The sequence below is a fragment of the Polypterus senegalus genome, chromosome 9 (genome assembly GCF_016835505.1).
Source record: "Polypterus senegalus isolate Bchr_013 chromosome 9, ASM1683550v1, whole genome shotgun sequence".
NCBI lineage: Eukaryota > Metazoa > Chordata > Cladistia > Polypteriformes > Polypteridae > Polypterus > Polypterus senegalus.
Window position 1 is genome coordinate 118,286,107 of NC_053162.1, and position 22,603 is coordinate 118,308,709.

The 22,603-nt window shown below is 36.2% G+C and overlaps 1 protein-coding gene across 1 annotated transcript; it reads right to left on the minus strand.

The window, feature by feature from the left end:
* Positions 1-8,857: 8,857 nt before the first annotated feature.
* On the minus strand, positions 8,858-22,134 carry LOC120535661 (solute carrier family 2, facilitated glucose transporter member 3-like). The gene is made up of 10 exons (XM_039763622.1): positions 21,583-22,134; positions 18,008-18,109; positions 17,324-17,484; positions 16,893-17,133; positions 15,245-15,407; positions 14,317-14,504; positions 13,584-13,688; positions 13,290-13,391; positions 12,916-13,128; positions 8,858-11,528 (listed from the first exon to the last, which is right to left on the minus strand). Exons 1-10 carry the CDS (start codon positions 21,595-21,597, stop codon positions 11,268-11,270), a joined length of 1,551 nt encoding a protein of 516 aa, XP_039619556.1. The 5' UTR covers positions 21,598-22,134; the 3' UTR covers positions 8,858-11,267.
* Positions 22,135-22,603: the final 469 nt, after the last annotated feature.

The following is a 22,603-nucleotide window of genomic DNA, read 5'->3' on the forward strand; positions in this document are numbered from 1 at the left end:
TCCATATGTATAAATCTGTGCATATGCCATTCTTCCTCTACCGGTCAGCATGAAATGTATCGCACGTGCACGTGCCTGCCGCCCCAGCTCGACTCCTCCCAAAATTACGCCTCTTTTGAAGTTATTAATATAATGCTCAATTCCGTAGTAACACACTCAACACCAGAATTGAGCATCACAAAGGCAGACAACTGAAACAGGTCGAAACAGGTGTTCTGGTATGACTACCCCTGGTTCGGTCACAATGTCATGCTCAATCAGTGAAGTTCGTCCTGGGTTCTCACTCACCACCTCAGGAACATGCAGGATAACTGGTACCAGCTCCCATCACTGTTTGGCAGTCAAATTGGGTCCGAAGTTAAGGTCTAATTTGTGAGTAAAGAGGGAACGGGGCTGGCCAGAGGAGGGATCAGGCTCCCTATCCTTCTACAGCTTCAGCAAGTTCATGTGATATACCCGTTCACTTGGTCAACTATTTGGTTGCTTCACCTAATATTTGCAGAGTCCCTTGCTCTCCTTAACTTCGTAGGGGGATGTGGGAACAACGACCATGACCCGATCTCCATTGTAGAACTCCTGTAGAGATGTGCCATGATTATGATAACAAACCTGCTCCACTTGCAACTTTTTCATGTGTGTCTTTAGGATAGGTCTAATTTTTCCAAATCTATTGCGTAACTTCACAATCTATTCTAGAATATTTGTGGAGGGGAGTGCCTTTTCTCCCCAACCTTCTTTTAAAATAACTAAAACACCCTGGGGTTGTCGCCCGTATAATATAATAATTCAAAAGGTGAGAACCCAGTGGAGGCTTGTGGGACTTCCCAATAGGCAAAAAGGATGACAAGGAGGAGCTTATCCCAGTTCCTCCCATCCTCGTTGTAGAGCATCTGCTTGAGGTTCTGTTTGAACCACTCTACTAGACCATCAGTTTAAAGATGATACACCAACGTCTTTAAATGCTTCATCTTAATTAACTTGGCAACTTTCCTTAATGTCCCCAAGGTAAAGCTCATACAAAGACCCCTACTAATTCCTGTGTGATAGCTTTGGAGGTAACTGAGTGCAGCGGTAGCATAATCTGCCAGGACCAGTATGTATTTGTGTCCTCAAGCCGATGGTTCTAAGGGTCCTACTAACTCAAGGCATTCAAATGGGTTGTCAATGAGGGGAAAGGGAACTAGAGGAGCATGGTCCCTCCTAGTGCAGTTGACACTCTGGCAGGATGTGCAAAAGCAGTGAACCTACTCGTTTATTCCCGGCCAATAGAATCGGAGCTTGATCCGGTCAAGGACTTTTTTTGGAGATGGGCACCTAAGAGGTGGGTGTGTTCTAGTTCACAAACCTGCCACGGGTAAATTCATTGGACTGACAGCAGTGACCTTACCTTCCGCTCGTGTTCGGCTACCCGATAAAGAAGGTCGTTATTTAGTTCAAAGTATGGCATGGGATGTTGAGTGCGATGGCCATTTACCAGAACCACTGCATTTTTTGCAAATTTTACAGAATCGCCATTCCATTGTTCTCTTTTAAATGAATCTGGTGTCTGCTTAAACTGAAAGTGCAGCTGGGAGAGACGGGCGGGGTTTCATCCCATTCTGTCACAGCATTGAGTGATGATGTCCTATTGTGCGATGGTCCGGGATTTGCCATGTCACACCGAAGAGCTGCGTCATACACATCGTGGAGGCAGCTTGAGATGCATTTTCCCTGTCCATTAATAGGTTCAAATCTTTGCTTAGGAGTGGGTTGAGTGATGTCATCGAGCCAGGAACCGGAAGTGACATCGTCAGATCCAGGCAAATATATATATATATATATATATATATATATATATATATATATATATATATGTAATGCTGTTTTTGAAATACAAGAGTACTTTTTAATAATAAACCATCCAGAATGATTGGTCTGCTCTGGTTTCAAGGATAGGTGATGTGAAAGAGATAGTTCCTTTTGGAAGGGTGGATTTATTTATTGTATTTGTTGATCATTAATGTATTTACAATAATTAGGGCCTTAAAAACAATAAATGAAAAAACTATCAGGAAAAAATACCATGTATTTTAACTTTATTATAGTCGTTCTTCAACTCTGCTTATGATATATAACAGTACACATTTATATCAGACTATCAAAATACCCGCGCTTTGCAGCGGAGAAGTAGTGTGTTAAAGAAGTAATGAAAAAGAAAAGGAAACATTTTGAAAATAACGTAACATGATTGTCAATGTAATCAATGTAATTGTTTTGTCACTGTTATGAGTGTTGCTGTCATATATACATATATATACACACACATCTCTATATATATATACACACATATATTTACATATATATCTATATATATCTCTATATCTATCTATCTATCTATCTATCTATCTATCTATCTATCTATCTATCTATCTATCTATCTATCTATATTGTCAGGGATGCCAGGGGCCATGACCCGGCCGGGACGTCACGAGGGACCGGATGTGGGTCTGTGCCCACCTTGGATCACGTAGGGGTCGCCTTCCTGGTTGCTTTGGGGGCCACGGGTACAGGGCATGGAAGCTCCACCCTGTAGGGGCCCGTGGTCACTGCCAGAAGGCGCCCCAATGCCTTGGGGACCTGTTACCCCAGCACTTCCGCCACACTAAGAAGTGCTGGGGGAAGACTTTGGACGGCACCCAGAGAGCTGCCGGGAGGACAGCCGGCACTTCCGCCACGCTGGGGCGTGGCCAAGGGAGGAATGCCGGGAACACCTGGTGCTCATCCGGGACTTGTATAAAAGGGGCCGTCTCCATTCATTCAGGGCTAGAGTCGGGTGGAAGAAGGACAAGGCAGAAGAGAGTGGAGGCGGCCCGAACAAAGGCAATTGAGTGGCCAGGACTGTGTTGGGGTTTGTGCACTTATGGACTGTGGGTCTTAGTGACCATATTATTTGTAAATATATTTGTAAATAAACGTGTGGTGGTGATTTACAACATGTCCGCCTGTCTGTGTCCGGGCCGGGTTCACAATATATATATAATATCTATCTCCTTTGGGGTGCGAGCAGCTGTTGCTTGGGGTGCCAGAATCCATCGAGGCATTCCTAAATAATTAAATGGCCAGGCTATTTCATATCAGTGCAATACGCTGCTTGTTAAAACGGATGATTTCCGCTCTTACGTGCTCTTAGTGCTGCGTGGGTATTATGAACTATCGTATCTGTTCAAGTTCTATTTGAATGTTAAATATAAGTCATTTTTATTTAGTCGACAGAAATATGTTTAGTAGGAATGTAAGTTAAATTTAGTCATCATTGCATAAATTTTTCTTCACCATAGAAATTTAAAGACTAAATTCAACTTCCATTCCTACCAAAGATATTTCTGGCGACTAAATAGAACCTACTTATATCCAAATTCGAGCTATTGAGCTGTCACCTGCCTGCCTGAATAAGTCACCTTCGCTTCGCTCTTACTTTTTTACCGTTCATTTAATCATGGCTAGTCGCGGAAAAATTATAAAATGGAAGAAGGATTACACTGAGGATGGCTTTACCAAAACAATTATTGATGGCGAAAAAAGTATCCATTATTCATAAAGCTTCAATTGGTGATCTGTTTTTCTGCGTTAACCTCATATTTTTTCATACTTCTTCTCAAACCAAGGGGATGCGAGGGTAAATTGAATCGGGAAGTGCTTATATATATATATTGAATATATTGAAATAGTTTTATTGTCAAATAATGCAAACAGTACGCAGCACGTGTTTCGCTCTAATTCTGGGCTCATCAGGCGTACACACTCACTGCACCTCCTCTCGGGAATTGAACCTCGGACATTAGAGCTAGAGGCGAAGTCTCTCATGTTGTGCCACGGCGTGTGGGTTGTTTATTTGACAGTATGTAGATACTGTAGATAGCAAAATACCCGTGCTTCGCAGCTGCAAAGTACTGCCTTAAAATTTTTATTAAGTAGAAAATTAAACCTTTTTAAGCTGAGGGAAAATATACCAATAATTATTTGTTAAGGATCTTTTTGTATACCACATTGTCAGTTCAGCCCTCCGGTTGTAATATGACCAAGCTGTGTGCTGAGCCTACTCTTGAGCATGCAACGTACAGTTGGCCATGTGAACAGTAATCTTGTTTCAAATCTCACAGCTTGGATTGCTGCTGTCATAATCGGTTTGAGTTTCATGGTTTGTTTCAATTACGACAGTATTTGCAGGACTTGTGTTAAAGAGACATTCAGCATCTGTCAAGCGTTGTAAGTATACAACCTGTTTCATCGATAACTTTACATCCAGCTTTTGAGAGTTTAAACATTCATAAACATCAAAGTGTCCACTACTGAAATCGTCACCTGTCAATCTAAGATGTTTAAGAGGCATTGGCGGTTGTCAAAAGGTGTAAAATATTTGGCCATTTCGGTACACTTGAAAGCGACAACCGAACAATTCACCGGCAGCCATCAACTCACATGCAGATGCATAGGTGAAGGGCTTAAGCATTTCACTCTTCTAGTGCTCCTGTGTAGAATAATTATCTCCTGTACTGTCATCAGTCCACACTTTGAACCTGTCCCAGTCATTCAATATATAAGACACAATGTTCCTCCGGATATCAAGAGTGAGCCTGATATGGCCGTGCAATATTTAACAAAAAGAATGGAAAAGGTAGGTGACATCTCCGGGCATGGAAACCACTTGGTAAGTGACAGTTCTTTGATCGATGGTGATCACCTCGATAGACATGTTATTGGGGGTACGGTTGGAATGATAAAGGAAATGGGTACCTGAACAATGTAAAGTAAGTCTAAAATACCTACACAATAACTATAATTGTAATAAATGAACAATAAAACATCGGAGAAGCTGTGGATTAAATAAAAAGGCTGTAGTTATCAGCAGGGAGACGTGAATCCCGTGGCGAAGCAAGGAAGGGAATGTAGAGACTGGAGCGATGGACGGCCTTATATAGGCAGGCAGCCAACAACGTGGGAGGTGTTGGGATGGGGACCCAACGCTGCCTCACACGGTGACCGAGCTGCAGGCTATGGACGTATATATGTATGTAAGTAGGATTCAATTAGCGTTTAGAACCCACGTACCAAATTTCTTGAAGATGGGCCCATAAGTAACAAAGACCGTTGAAAAGTTCAATATGGCGGCCGACAGTGGCATCATACCACTGAAATAAGTACCAAATTTCAGCCTTCTACCTACACGGGAAGTTGGAGAATTAGTGACGTTGAAAAGTTTAATATGGCGGCTGACAGTGGCGTCATACCACCGAAATAAGTACGTACATTGGTTTCGGTTAGCGCAGGGAAGCCACCTACCAAATTTCGTGAAGATGAGGTCAGCCTTTTACCTACACGGGAAGTTGGAAAATTAGTGACGTTGGAAAGTTCAATATGGCGGCCGACAGTGGCGTCATACCATTGAAATAAGTACGTACATCGGTTTCGGTTAGTGCAGGGAAGCCGCCTACCAAATTTCGCGAAGATGGGGCTATAAATAAGAAAGTTCAACATGGCGGACGTTGTCGACCGTTATGACCGTTACGTGTAGAATTTCAAAAAGAAACCTGCTTAACGTTTTTAAGTAAGCTGTAAGGAATGAGCCTGCCAAATTTCAGCCTTCTACCTACACGGCAAGTTGGAGAATTAGTGGTGAGTGAGTGAGTGAGTGAGTGAGTGAGTGAGTGAGTCAGTGAGGGCTTTGCCTTTTATTAGTATAGATTTGAGTCAGTTGCAAAATTAATTTCAACAGTTAAGCAGAAAAGCTGGATATGAGTCAAAAATCAGCCATTCCACTCTGAATGTAGCCTTAGGGCTCATTTATACTTCACACTCAGAACGCGTACGTGCACACATCATGACTGCCACGCATTCCGAGCATTCATTTGACACGTCCTCTGAGCAAGTCCTCAGAAATGAATGGGACGCATGCACAAGTTGCAGTACCAGCAAAAAGTCGGGGGGCGCAGTGTAATTAAAGTCAGAACATGACGTCAGAGTCTCTGTTTACTATCTACATGTGATAGAAAGCCGCTATGCGGATCCTAGTAGGTTCGATCTGCGCACTTCGATGTTTGATGAATGGTTCGATGTGTTGAATCAAAATGGCGACCTACAGATGCATTCATGGTGCTTTTATATTCAAGCGTCGCATATTCCCGATCGTAATGACATGATACATTTTAAAAATCTTACATACCATCTTTTGTGCCATCTTTTTTTACTGGGGCTTCCTCCTGACCTGACAAGAGAGGCAAACAGCAATAGATCACCACACAGAACACATTAAATGTATGATATTCCAACTGTCTGCACATTTAGAATCCTTAGATTTATACTTGACATCACTTTCATGATGAAATGCATTAAAGTATATATGTTACATTTTACAGATAAATCATTAATTTTGTTTAAATAATGAACACTGTTAATAATTGCACACATGGGGGTGACACAGTGGCGGAGTGATAGTGCTGCTGTCTTTCAGGGAGTCACGTCGCTGATATTTTCTGCCTTGATTTTACATGTTTTCCTGCTGGCTTTCCACAGTGTGCTCTGGTTTCCTTCCAAAGATATAAGTGTCACCAAATCTGCATATGACGCCAGTGTATGTGAATGCTTGTATTCACCTTGTGATGAGCTGATGCCTCGTCCAGGGATTGTTTCTGCCCTGTGCCCAATGCTAGCTGGAATGGACACATCCCTGGATTGATGGATTTAATCATTAAACATCCTTTTCAGAAATAAGATAAGGTATCATCAGAATTTAATGGGTGTTCCAGGCAATTCACATTACAGCGAAGCCGAACCAGTTCTCACCGTGATAATATCTCGCACTGCCACCTGGTGGATTCCTCCAGATTTACGTAAAGTACGCGTGCAAGTATAAACAGTACAACACTTGCGTAGTAGGAGCATTCCCTGGAGTATGCGTTGCGTGAAGAATTGACCCAGCCTTAGTAGCCTGCAGCAAAATATTGCAACATGTTGACTAAAACACTGACAGTGTGAACTTTTGTCTAGCACTACCTCCAGTTTTAGGATTGGGGGCAGTTGCTCTTATACTTTCTAATGATGGTACTATTTCTAAAAATAGGCATTCAAATAAATTTAGGATTAGAATATCATCAGAAACCGAGTGGAAGAAATAAAAATTAAAAATTGAGTTAGCCAATATTTTGAGAAATACTTAAAATGTCAGGTATAGGAATAGTCTATTTCAGCAAAATTACTTTATATATATGCAATACCTCAGTGTTACTAGACACAATTGACATTTGCTTTGAGTAGACTTCACATATATTAGCTGTAAATCCATTTTTGCCTGGATACTCTGGTTTCCCTCTCACATTACCAAGATGTGCAGGTTAGTTGATTTTAAATGGGACACTGCGTGCCTGTGATGGGCTGGTGCTATTAGTAGATCTGTGTACTGCCATGCATCCATTACTGCCAGGATTAGCTCCCACAACTCTTAATTGGATTAAATGGCTTTGAGAATATGTCTGAGCACAAGTAAATGAGTATAAAGAAAGTGATTGGCTTATTGCAAAACATCAAAGAAACTGTTGAGATTGTGTAAGAAAGTTTGGTTCCCCAACATATCACAACCTAATATATTATTAACGCTAAATTGGCTAAACTGGCCCTTATATTGGGTGTGAATTCACCCTGCGATGGACTGGCGCCCTCTCCAGGGTTTGATGTTGCCTTGTGCCCTATGCTAGCTGGGATAAGCACTATCCCCCTGAAACCCTTAAAAAATTATATAACATAATGCAGAAGGTTTCATCACAGAAGATAGCACTTATGTATGAGAGGACATGCAAACTCCACACAGGGAAGACCCAGGATGAGAACCCTGGTCTTCTTACTGTGAGGCTGTAGCACTACCACTGCAGCACCACGCTGCCCCTATGAATAATGGTCCATAAAAAACTGTAAAACAAATGTTTCCAGTTCCACATATATTGGCTTTACCATCTTTCATTTTCATATTATTGCTTCCTTTTAAATGTCTTAGTTTAAAGCAAGTAATCACTTGGGTATTTTTTAACATGTGCTTTTGTTGCTCACTAGTGGTGCTGGTTCACCAGGTATGTGATTAAGAAATGTTTAGACCTGCAACAATGAATAAATGAGTATTTACCCAAAGAGAAAAGTTGTGAAATTGTATAAGTATAAAACAAAATGTTGTTTGCATGCACAGTGATTACATATGTTTTTTTGGAAAATACCCATAACTCTTTACCTTTGCATTTAAAAAATAAATAGCTTGGTATTTTTAAATTCATAATATTTTATTCATATTTAATTCACACATTAAACACATATAATGAAAAATGAACGTTCTATCAAAAATAAACAAAACAATACATTATGGTTAAAATTATTTTTGGCTCAAATCTAGAGGTAGTTGAATATTTTTCATTCAAACCAATAACCAAACCAAAGATAAGTAAGAAAAAATCTTATTTCATACTTATTGCATAAAATGGTAAACAATAGTTAAAATACAGTATCGTTAAATTTCAAGTATGCATGTAAAATTTAGTATAGAAAGACATTCTGACTGGTACAAATATAGAGCTACATTTGTTTTCAGTTAATGAAGACTAAATCTGAATGTTCAATCTGTATTTTCTAGATCTGTATTTATCAATAAAGTGAAAAGTATTTTTCATAAAATTTTAAGAGGAAAAAGAAGTTTGAATGTGAAATGTGGTTTATGAAATTGCATGAAATGTGTACATATAGTAATTTCCCAATAGATACTAAAATGAAAAAATGCTTTTCAGTTTGTATGACTGTATTAAATATCTGGCAAAAAATAAATAAATACAATTTGTACACTGTGAACAAATAATATATTGTTACTTTATTAATATACTGTACATTAATAGGCATCTGACGAGGAACATCAATTATATAATAGTTTAGGATAAAATCTCTTTTACAAAAATAAAGAACAATTACAGACATCACACATCATATTTAAGCAATGATGTTATACAGTAAAACTATTCTCATTCAAGTTTTCACAAGTGTAAATAAAAAAGAGCTGCTAACAATAAAAAATGAAATACTGAGGGCACAAACAGATAGTGAAAAATACATAAATAAGTAACAAATGCAAATAAATAGTAGCAAATATGTATAAAACAAGGCTGTATTTACATATATAAAACAATTTAATAACTTAAAAAATACAGTGTATGTGAATTTTTGGTACTTTTTATCTTTTACAGAAACAATAAAGGCCAGTTTCTAATGATGTATCCCCTCCCAATAAGATGCTATGATCATGTAAACTCATTGACAACTGAATGTTCAAGCTCTGTGTGCAGATGGTTTATACTCTTCTCTATAACTTGACTCATTGGAAAATCAATTGCTTTTCACTAATAACAAATGGGACAGACTTAACAGAAAAATCTAAATAAAAACAAAAAAAAAGATGTAGAAAAATGAAAACTTTGTTTTTTGAGTAAATGAAGACAGCAAAGTAAACAATATTACACTAATCCCATTTTTCATCTTATTTTCTGTGTTTACATATAGAACTCTAACCTTGTTTCCATTTTGTATTTTGTTTTTTATCGGTGTGCAAATAACTGACATTTATCAAATGAAGCAGCATCACATATTAAGGTGTTAACAAGAAAAAAGACACAGCATTGCATTTGTGCAAAATCAGGTTAGCTGGAACATAAATATCTTATTTTTAATATCTGTGGTATCTTTCATTGTAAACATTTTAGAAAAACCTTCTGAGATTTGGTGGATGCATTAATTGTGGATTCTCAGTTAAATTGTTGCAATAAAGATAAATAGAAGTTTTGGAAACTTATACCATAAAAGCTGGAGAATAATCATTTACAGCTATAAGTGGCACCTACCATGTCTATATGATTTAAAATAACACCAAACCCTGGTTATTTTATTTTCTTTTTTAAGTAAAACAATATCACAATATTGAAAATATTGCACAGTCTTATAAACAGCCACAAAGGGCACATACAACTATTTTAATTTGCTGAATTAATGGAAGTTAAACCATAAGTTCAAATCAATGTTCCCTATGTTTTTAATATAATATGATATATTAAAGCAACAATGAGAAAGCAAATTATGTGAAACACTTAGGTTCCTTTCGGATCAAAGCAAGTACAGGACAACTTTTACATGCATATAGTGGACTTTCTACCTTGACATATTAATCTCTTTGTGTTCTGACAGTTTAGTTTCACTTCAAGATGCTTTACATCTGCTGCTAAACAGTACAATTAGTTTTGATGGTACTGAAAACACACAAAGTCAAAAAAGAAGTTGAGTGTTGTCTGCCCTCACACTAAATTTGTATAAAAGACTTTAACAGATGTTACAAGGGTGTTACTTGGTAGAATACAGATGGTTACAAAGCAGCATCACATTATTCTCTATTATTAACAATCCCCTAAAGTACACAATAAATGACCAAAATAGAGGTCATAATATCACACAGTATTTTTTTCTCTCCTATTTAAAAATAGATCAAAGTTAAAAAAATATAAAGAAAATCATGTAAAGACTTTTTGAAAACCAGTTACCAATAATGGCTATTTACGAGGTGGATAGCAAATGCTTTTTCAAATATTTGCAACTATTTTCACTACCATTTGCTTTATTTCAGGAATATCCCTCATTAGTATGTTCCAGAATTTAATTTCTGCAGCCATAGTCTACAGGATATTGGGTCACATTCACTATAAGCCACCCACAGTGCTGAAGATCTGGCTTTAGCATTAGTATAGGCATGATCATTTCAGGCAGAACTAGAAGTTTGAGGTTACCCAAGAATAGAGACATAGACACACACAGTTAAAACCTCTGCAACTAAGAAGAATGATGTGGGCACTAAAAAGATTCCTTTTCTCATGTGCCATACTTCTGTTATACTCAGCGCAAAGGCGTTGTCTACCAATATAACAGTAACTGATTTAATCCGAATATAGGGATTTAATCCCAACACAGAGACCTTTCAATAAAAGGTAACACTACAGAAAAAACTGGGCTTCAATGTTCACACTGTAACAAATTACACCCAACCTGGCAGTTGAACAGTGTAAACAAATTAATAACTCGCCATGATTTTTCAAGTTCAATGACGAAACACTTAAACAAATTACACTGAACTGGGCAGCTAAACAGTGTAAATAAATCAATTACTTAAAATTATTTTTTAAGATCAGTGTCAGAACATTATTTCAGTAGCTTTATCCTTCATTTTATACACTTGATGAAGGGTCTGCGGGAGCACCAGGACTTCCAAGATCCACCATGGGCATCTTTTCGGTTGTGGGAGATATAGGAGGCAGGGTTATGTCTTTTTGAGGTGCAGCTACTCCATTACCTTCTGCTTTGCTGAAACTTTTGCTAATGTCATCAAAGGTGCGGCCTCGTGTCTCAGGCACACGGAAGTAAGTAAAGACGAAGAAAAAGATAAGGAAAACCAAAAAGATGACAAAGACATACGGTCCACAAAGTTTCTGAAAGAAAAAACACAAACAAAAAACTATGTAAATTGAAAGTTACTTTATGTGCTAAAGCATTATTGCCAATACATTTTTGAAAAGACAGATCATCGGATTATTTCCTTTAGTATAGATGTGCTTAGAAACCCTCTTATTGAATTTTATAGTGTTTGTCTACCAATAGCCTTCAAATGTGAAATTATGACTAGAAACAGTATAAAAGGCACACAAAAAGCTGAGAAACATGACATGCAGTGGCTTTTGATAATTCTGTTAATGATCATAAGTCTGTTTAAAAGCAATGTATGTTGATTAATTTGATTTTATATTGGTTCAAAGCCTTTTATTTTATTAATCTTACTAGTACATCAGTGACAATGTACGATGTACCACGTGTTGATTTAGTGGTCTGAAGAAAGGTAAATTATCAAATGTAAATGTAAAAATTAAATATGTAAACATGTATGAAATCTACAGTATCTCAAACATTAATCAATTATGATCTAGGCAAATTATACAATCTCAGAGTAACAGTGTTAACTAAGTATACCATTCCACTGACAAATACAGAAAATATTTCAATATGTAATTCAGTTTTGTTTTATGCAATAATATTTACAAAATCTGAATATTTAATATAATATATTAATTGGCACCAAGCTTTGTTAAAGATGTGTTTCAAAATGAATTAGTCAGTGAAGCTAAAGAGTGTTGCACCACGAGGCATGTGCTTGAGATATTTCCACAAGAGGAAAACATGACACACAGGTGAAATAAAGAGGCGTTTCACTGTAAATTTATTGAATTATCCATGGGCGGCACAGTGATGCAGTGGATAGTGCTGCTGCCTTGCAGTTAGTAGACCCGGGTTCACTTCTCAGGTCCTCCCTGCATGGAGTTTGCAGGTTCTCCCCGTATCTGTGTGGGTTTCCTCCGGCTTCCTCCCACAGTAAAAAGACATGCGGGTTAGGTGCATTGGCGATTCTAAATTATGCCTAGTGTGTGCTTGGTGTGTGGGTGTGTGTGTGCCCTGCGGTGGGGTTTGTTTCCTGCCTTGCGCCCTGTGTTGGCTGGGATTGGCTCAAGCAGACCCCTTTGACCCTGTAGTTAGGATATAGCGGGCTGGATAATCGATAGATGGATGGAATTATCCATTCTTTTGCCATCAAATGCTCAACAGTTTTTTCTGCAACATGTGCAGTTCCAACTTTTATGAAACTGAACTAAAATTAATGTACACAGAGATGTGACATTTATAAAGTTAAATATTCAGAACTTGTAAATATTATTTTAAAAGATAACTCACCTTTATCACTATTAACAAAATAATGATTGTTTTTTAATTATTGGCATTGTTTTTGTTGATGTATATTTAAAGTAGCAAATAACTATGACCACTCACCTCCACATACTGGAAGCACAGACCAACGATAAAATTTGAAGTCCAGTTAGAACAACCTGCAACAGCCATGGCAGCTGGCCGGGGACCCTGACTAAAGAGCTCAGCCACGATAAACCATGGGATGGGGCCAGGACCAATCTCAAAGAAGGCAACAAAGCCAAAGATGGCCACAATGGCAAGATAACTGAATGAAGTCATATCAGAAATGTGTTTCTGGTTGGAAAAAAAAAGTTTTGTCTTAAATTGCAGCAGGCACAATGACCACACATCTATTTTCATTCTCACATCACCTTCTCACTCTATTGTGATCATTCAGACTTCCACACCAAACCAATTTTTCTTGATCCTTTAGAGGAACTAAAATGGACTCTTACCAGTACTACAAGAGCAACTGTCATCAGCAGAGCACAAACTGCCATTCCAGCTAGCCCAATGAGGTGCAAAGTTCGCCGTCCTGCCTTTTCCACTAAGAAAAGCTGCAATCAAACAGAAATTTGTAAGTACAGGAAAACATGTAAGGAATATCAAATTATAATTTTGATTAAATTGGCTGTTACAGAATTTCAGATTAACTCTGTGAATGAGGCTGGTGAAGTGTCCATTACTCATACAGGGATGAAGGAAGGGGTGAGAAAAGGGCTATTCAGTCAATCAACAAAGCCTCTTACCGACACTACTGTGAAGACTGTGTTCACCACTCCAGCCCCAATTGTAGCATAGATTGGTTGTGAGACTTTGGCTGTTTTGAAAATGCTTGTAGAATAATAGAAGACCTATTTGAATGAAACAAGAAAAGCTTAGTTAGCTTCACATATATCTGAGAATGACTTAGACAAGTGACTTTTTTGTATGTTGTCATTTTTGCTTAAAGCTGGGGAAAATTACATGAATTTGTAATTTAAAAAAAAATTTGTAATAGCTACATTAAACATGTGTTTTCTCATAAGTATATTATTTAACAGCTATAGCATGTGTTGCACAGCCAGTGAGATCATTTCCTTATTATAAATGAACACCTGCAAACAAACATATAGTATCTGACAAAATCATACATTCTAGGAGCCAAGCTGAAACATAGAGTTGAACGTGAGATGAATATATGAGGACTGGCTCTTCATAACCTCTTTTCCATTTCTGTTTGTATATGTTTTAGAGATCATGGATACCTAAACATAAGTGCTTACCTTATAAGCTACATCAACAAAATGGCCTTGCCTAGAGTTCATATTCAGGAGTGACAATTTTTTAAAAATACGGCTTTGGGATAACAAGACATAAATGTGTATGTTGTAAACGAAGATCAATGAAAAATCACTTTGTATGTCTTACATTTGCTTTTTCAAAGTATCATTCAGTCGGTTTAAAAACCTGTGTATACTCAAAGTTTTGTTTAATACGTACAGCATTAATTCCAGAGAGCTGTTGGGAAAGTTGCAAAATGATTGCAATGATGATAGGCTGCCGGTAGCTAGGAGAGCGAAACAGCTCAGGGATGGTAACTTTCTTCTCTTGGAGCATTTTCAAGCTCTCATCCTTCATTTCCTGGAGGTCTTCTTGCACATCGTCTGTGCCACGCAGTTTTTTTAAAACTATAAAAAGGAGAGGAAATTAGATGTGCTTCTGCATTTTCACTTTTTCTAAAGATATCTTAAAGAACAGTTAATCTCAGGATTGATTTTGGTGGAAATTCCAGATAACTACTAACACTACACAAACTTAAGTGTTTAATATCTATTGCAATTACAAAAATGAGCCAACAAATACACAAGACAAGGATTTAGTAATCTCAATCAATGTGTAAGGCAATATCTGGCTGATTCTGGGCCAATGAGAAGAAATACAAAAACTGAGATTAAATTCAAGAATAAAAGGGAAATTCTAAGTCATTTTTATGTTTAAGGTTCATTGTCTTAGTTATTCAGTGGGCTCAAAGTGTCCTAGGTTCAATCCCTAGCCTGGGAACTTTCTGTATGATGTCTGCAGGTCCTCCACATTAATTTTATTCTGAGTGTTCTTTTTTTATTTCTTTTTTTTTAACACCCAATAAATTCTAGGTTGATTCCCAGCTTTAAATGTGGCCCTAATTAAGTTGGAGTGGTTATGTACTGTATGTTGGTGTGTCTTGTAACAGACTTGTTTGTGCCCCATCCATGGTTGGTTCATGCATTTTGCCCAGTGGTACTTGAATAACTTCCAGTCTATTCAATCTTCATTAGGTTAAGCAATTTAGATTATGAATCTATATGAGTGCAGTATTACTACATTATTACAGTATATTTTTCAATGTTAAAAAAGACAAAACATATGAAAGTTTATAAGTAACATTTACCTTCTTTAGCCTTTTCTTCTTGACTTTTGTTGATAAGCAGGAATCGAGGACTCTCGGGGCAAAATGGCAGTAATGCACATTGAATCACAGCAGGTAGGATTGTAAGACCAAGAAGCAAAGGCCATAGATTTTCTGATCCCAGAAGAGATTCAAGACCAAATATCTATAGAAAAGAAAATTGGGGACAATTAAAAACTAAGCAAAATACTAACTGAATATTAACTGTAAAATGTTTTTTCTCACATGAAGAAATACATTTTTTAGTACAAGTAATAGACAAAAATATCTTATATGCATCTGCACTGATATAGGCAACTGCATAAAGTATTTAGTATATTTAATAAAATAGTTTTTTTCCACATGTAAAATCAAATGCAAGGCTGTCTATGTGGCTAGCACTATGAAGGTCTGGTAAAATACAATATCTTCCTTTATGTATGCCTAAATTAGACATGTACAACAAATATTTTGAGGGCCTCAAAATAGCTGTTCATTCTTTTCTTAAATTTTTATAATTCTTGAGATCTTTGTATAAGGTTATACATGTAACAAAACAGAGTGATGCATTTTCTTTTAAAAATTAAGATATACTAATGGAAGACCAGTTATTAAACAAATGCCTTGTTTTGGAATTTATTTGCTCCCATGTGGGTTACCCGAATCTGTCTGACAAAATCTTGAACATAAAGACCTGAAACATTAATTTCATAAATGGCTATACATCATGAGTGATTTATTCCTCAGCTGGATAAGCTACTGAAACAAAACAAAATATATTTAAAAAAGCAGATGACATTTTACTTCAAAAAATTGCCTTCCTTATTTCAGAGAATAAATATGGAACAAACTATGAAAACAATGAGTCAAAGGTCAGCTATCAACAGCAACCAGACATCTGATGCCAAACATTTGACTTTAACCAAGTAATGTGACCACATTAACCTTTTGCTAGCTCATCAACAATTGTTTCCAGTTCACTATCAAGCTAACTTTAACACTCTGCTTCTTATTTTGAAAACTGTCAGCTTCACTCAGTAGTGCACTCTGTTTAAACATAACAACTGATATTCTCTCATACACTCTTTCTTTTCGTTATTCTAAAGGAAAATGTTTATTCACCTTTGCAGTTACATCTGTCTATGATGTTTTAATATAATTTGTTTCTAATGTTCCATTTGCCATAGTATTTTATTTAAATTTGAAGGCATGTGATTATATCCTCCCTTTCTAATTCTCTCTTTCTATATTTACCATTATGAAGATGACAAACTCATACATAACTACAACAAGGCATGTTTTGCTATGCAGAGTACTGTAATCAACAAGTGAGCATTTGTTTATCTATTTTAACTTTGAATGTCTCAAGTGATCCACAACCCTGACCTGGGTTAAAATGCCAGCTATTCATAGCATAAGCTTTATCTCTGTCTATCTAATTCTTGAAAAGTAAATTACTTTACTAACTGACATGAAGATTGTGGGACTTTAATGAGGAAAGCTAAAATGTTATCACTAATCATATTTTATTAAATCAGTCCATTGCAAAGGTGCTGTAGCATGCATATATAAAGAATTATGCAACTAATGAACCAAATCATGTTAAAAGGATGAGTTGTATACTGAGGTGCAGTTATATAGCATACTATACCTGGGCAATGAGGATGCCAATAACAACTCCTAGTTGGTGCAGTGTACCAAAAGCTCCACGAAGAGATGTTGGGGAAATCTCGCCAATATATATTGGAACAAATCCAGTACAAAGACCACAAAAGAGCCCAATGATGAGGCGTCCCATGATTAACATTTCAAAGGACAAGGCAGTTTTTGACAAGGCCATCAAAAGTCCACCAATAAATGCCAAAACGTTGACAAGCAGCATAGAATTCCGCCTTGAACAATAAAATATAAAACACATTTAAACATCTGAAATCTGCATACTATGAAGTTAATTTGAACTTTTTTACTGGAGAAAAATTCTAGTATTGAGATAAATTAGTTAGCTTTTAACGGCATTATTTATTTAATATGTCTTGTAAGACAATATGTATTAAATCATGTCATGCTTTAAAGTATTCCTACCTGCCAAAACGATTAACAAACAGGCCAACAGAGAAGGATCCAATCATGCCTCCCACAGAGAAGATGGCTACAGACACAGACCACAGAAATGTACAGTAGTCATCATTTATAGGCTCCACTCTCCGGTAGAACCAGGTGTCATTATAGAACTTTTTAATGATCTGCAGAAATTAAAAGAAATTTATGTAGCAAATGTACAGTGAACAGTATATAAAATACAGCCCTGTAATTATAGGATAATTTAAGACATAAATAATGAATCAAACTATCAACAGAATATCAATCTCAAACTATATGCCAATAACATGTTATTTAAAGCACAGCCCCTAACTAAGTAGACCAATATTGGGAAGTAATAGCATTTTTTTCACAGTCTGAACCTACAGCCATACTGCAAAAAAGTAAAAAAAAAAAAAACACCTTTGGAAACAAACACAGACACACAAAGTTTCCACCTATCCATTTTCAATGCTATCTTTAATCCAAACCAGTTCTAGCAAGTGTTGTCCAGTGGTTTTAACCATTAAGGATGACATTATATACATGTATTCTATTCTCTAAATGAACCAGAAGAGGGCAATAACACTCCACAAAATGTGTATCAACACCAAAGCCCCTATACAGTAGCAGCATATTTTGGTAAAACACATTCTTAATTGTATTCTAGATAATCATATTCCTTACCTGTTCTGGAGCATTAATGACCCCAGTGTTGTATCCAAACTGTAATGATCCTATAACTGCAGCAATTAAAGACAGCAGTAATGTGCAAGTTATTTTACTTTTCTGGAAAACAAGAAAAAAAAAAGTTGCACGTGTTAAGTATAGCTTATATACAGTTTAAGACATTGCAGTTTTTACTATTACTTTTCATCACATTTGCTATAAATATGCTTTCCCATCATATTAATCTATACATATAGAGTATATGCTAAAATATTCAGAGACCCAGATATGGGTGGAAAAAGAGAAACATTTTTCCTGGTGCTGATTACAGTAATTAATAATGAGAACAGGTTTTTCAGCAGGAAAATAAAGAAAGGCAACCCTTACTCTTCTTATACAGTATGATTGTATATAAATATATATATATATATATATATATATATATATATATATATATATATATATATATATATATATATATATATATATATATATATATATATATATATATATATATATGATCTCCATTGGCCATAGTCATTTTGAGTCATGGTCTATTAAACTGGGCCCAACAGCTCTGATATTTTTCTAGGGGCCTGTGGTTCAGGCATCTGTAAACCTGTAGTTATCTGGCAGTATGTTAAAAAAAAATGGAAAGTAAGTTGCTAGGAATAAAAACACGATAATCTGCAAAATACTGAATTTTAAGAAGCAACATTTTGAAAAATGCAAGTCATAATAAAAATTTGAATACTTAAATATTTCTCAGTCTACATATGTTTTTTTTATTTTCAAAAATGTCATGGTCCTGTGTTTTCCATATTGCACTACTGATAAAACAGCATCCACCTGTTGCTATGGCAACACTGTTTCAGCTTCTACACTGACCCTAAGACTGCAGGGAATACTTTGACTGAAATTAAAGCCTCATGAGACTAAGAATCCATAAAAAATGAATACCTCCATCCTTTTGACCCAATAGTATAAAAAGTCAGTTAAAAACATTAAAAGATAATGGGGTTTATGCAGTCATTTAATATTATTTTACTTTTGTTAACATTTCATGCCATGTAATACCATTCTGAATTTGAGAGATTAGTAATTAGCTGATGAAAAATAGTTATTCAGGGTCAAATCTACATGTGCAGTTATTATAGGGATATTATTAAAATGCTCAGAAATACTGTATATAATGTTGCAAAACTCAGACCAACCTTGTGAGGCATGAAACTTTAAAGGTTTACAGGTTTTTTTTCAAATGATCAATGCCCAATCAATTCTCTTGATCAATTTTCATATATTTTATGATTTAGGTATAATGACTCAAGGCAAAGACATATAATAAAAGAGTCAATTGCTGTAAGGTGGTGGCCAGAGATGGCTGTGATTAGAAAAGCTATGGCTAGATTTTTCCATTTGTATAAAAAAGAAAAAGATTCCAAAGGAATATAGAAAAAAACAACATTAGAGGAAAAGGCAAAGAATTGTTTTGGGTTCTAATTCTACTCTGAAGAGCCTGGCTGATCCACCCACTCATAGATTTTATAATAGAAACAAAGACCCAATTGATAGCCAAGAAACTGCTTTGGCTATTTGCCCAGTTTGTCATTTGAATTGTTAATTACTATCTCAGATATGAAAAATGAATGTCCATTACATTTTATTTCCTGTGTAAGTCAAAACCTGAAATGTGAGCACACAAACAGGTTCATCTGTTGTATTACTTTTCATTGCCAAAAATTAAGAAAAAAAAAAAACAAAACATGGCACCAGCTAATCTTTGGTGACATTAAGTTGACTGTTTTTGCTCTCTGAAAAGAGAACATGAGCCACAGTAATTGGCAACTGTCTAGCAAAGAAAACAATGAAGGCAATATTGATTTTGCTATCCTTATCTCCTTCAGCCATTCATGCATTCATTTTATAATATTGGTTATTTGGTTAGTGCTACAAGTCTGATCAGGTCAGCTGAGGAAAAATAATTCCAACAGTGTGTCTTTGATTACAGATCTTTCCAGGGAGGACACAGCAGAGATTATAGACAAGTGTAGCCTTGAAATTCTCCCATACTCTTGAAACCTCTCTTAAATGTTTGCATCATTTTCATAAATGACAAAAACTGGAATGGAGATCAATTGCATCCATTAGGGAAATACACATCCACTTGAACTAAACTCAGCAATACATGACAAATGTCTCTACAAGTAGCAAATAGCAAACAACAGTGACCAATACAACATAAAAATATGGAATACACCATCATCAGTCTTCTTCACACTCTCAGCTTCAGTGCAAATGAAAATGTCAAAATTCCATAATAATAAAAATAAACATGCCAAGATGGTATCCACATTGCACATTCTGGATGAGTACTTCCAACCTAACACAGATTTTCTCAGAAAGGCTGAAAATGGTGGCATCCCCTATAGCCGAGAACACACCTTCTGGGGCCCTACTTCAGTCAGATGCACTGATTTCAATGGGAGATTAGCTAATATACACTGACACTGCCTAGTTACTGACTTAAACCTTACAGTTTGTATGATGGTCTACACTCTTATTTTCCAATTAGAGTTGAGAACACCAGGGAATCAATGATCATTCTTTGATCACACTTTACTTATTAAAAAGCATTGTGAGTATACTTGACTTCCATAAAATTAAAACTTACTTTTCTTAGAGACCTATGGTGATAAAGAGTGCTTTTATTTTTAAACAAACCCGGAATTAGGATACACCAATAGTGCTAGTTAATTGAAAAAAAATTATAATACAGCAGCTTTTTTCTAGTAGTGTAAATACAAAATGTAATAAGTATCAGAATACAAACTGGAATTCAAGCCACACTTTACTTATTAACACCTATATACACTGTGAATATTTCAGACAAAATGGAAGACATATCAGAGTCACCTTGACCTCAAAGCAATGAGTATTTTCTTCCAGGATAAACCTTACACAATATTATGAAAAACTAACTATGATAAAATAAAACAAGATGTTACTTTAGTAGTTCTGTCAATATTTAATTATAAAAATACTAAATTCAGATGTAAAATGAAAATAAACATACAAATGGTATTGTACGACATAATGATTAAATTACTCTTAACCACATACTAATACATCTACTTAAATGTCTGCAGTTTTACATGAAACTTAAAAAATGTTCAAAGTGTCTTAATTGGGCCTGGTAATGTAAAGTGTTACAATATTAAATTCGCATTGAAAATGGATCGACGTGATAATGATGGGTTTATTGCAGTAGTCTCGAAGTTAACGTACTGTATTCCTTTCTGTTTGTAAACAATCGACCATAAGTTGGGCAGGAAGACAGATACAGAAGAGAGTATCGAGGGCACGACATTGACAAAACAGCAAATGAAATCAGAAACGTGCCTGATGCCCGAAAATGAGATCACACCCCTTGATTCCCACGTTTTAGTCAGACTTGCAAGCCAGACGGCGACTTCAGCGTTCACAAGCCAGAAAGACATAAGAACAACTGTCAGGAATTGTGAGTATGTTAGTGTTTAGCATCCGTAAACCACACCATCTTTTCAGATAAATACAGTATATATACAAAGGCTTACCTGTTCTCCTTCCATGCCTTTTATATCGTTCTTCCTCCCTCAGAATCTTATAAATATCCTTTGGTTCAGGGACGATCTATAAATTCGATTCGCTTTTTAAAAATATCACTGGTTTAAAAATAGTCTTGTATCAACTTAAAAATAAATAAATAAATAACACTAATGAGTAAAAACGAAGTGAATCAGAAAAAAGTGCGTCCTTGAAGGGTCTCTTCGGCACAATGTTACGTCTTTGATAAATAATCGCACAAAGAACAGCTCAAGTCTTCCGATAATGAGACGATCCACTTTTATCACTTCCCTCCCGGTCTCTGAGCTACCTAATGTCTAGACGTAAATATCTTCAACAATGATGCGACGCTTCCAGAGAGTAGACACTTCCTCAGTAGTACCGCTCATTCTAGCCCACTCCTAGTCTAGTTTGGTTTTTATAATCTCCGCCTGTTGAAACGACAAGACATGCTGCACGTCGCATGCGAGAAATGACCACCCCCTCCAATCCGTAAAGGATGCAACGTAGGCTGCAGTCTTATGATCCGTGAGCGTGTGTTATGACGCATCACACAACATCTGCCCTGCAGAACGAGCCCCCGCCACTCCTTTCAAGCCTCTGACGCACTCGCCAAATAAACATTTACGCTTAGTTTCCAGGGTGTTGTATGCTGAAGAATTTCATTTTCAGCATTTTAAATACGGAAACTTAAACTTAATACTTGAAATATTTCTCAAATAATGTTTATATTTGATGATAAGTAGCAGCACACATGCTATTTTTCTGTATTACATGCAATTGGAAACAGCAATACTATATTATTTTATGAAACAATAAAAACAGTAATTAACAGAATGTACATTTCAACAGTTGCAGATGAAAATATGCACTTTTCTGTTTTATTAATTCCTTAACAAAAATTAAACGGTTTTAATATACTCATAACATTTACATTGATGATGTTTGCTAACATCTGTGGACACCAGATTCTTCACTGTGCTGTTCTTAAAGTTGTAGGACAACAACAAA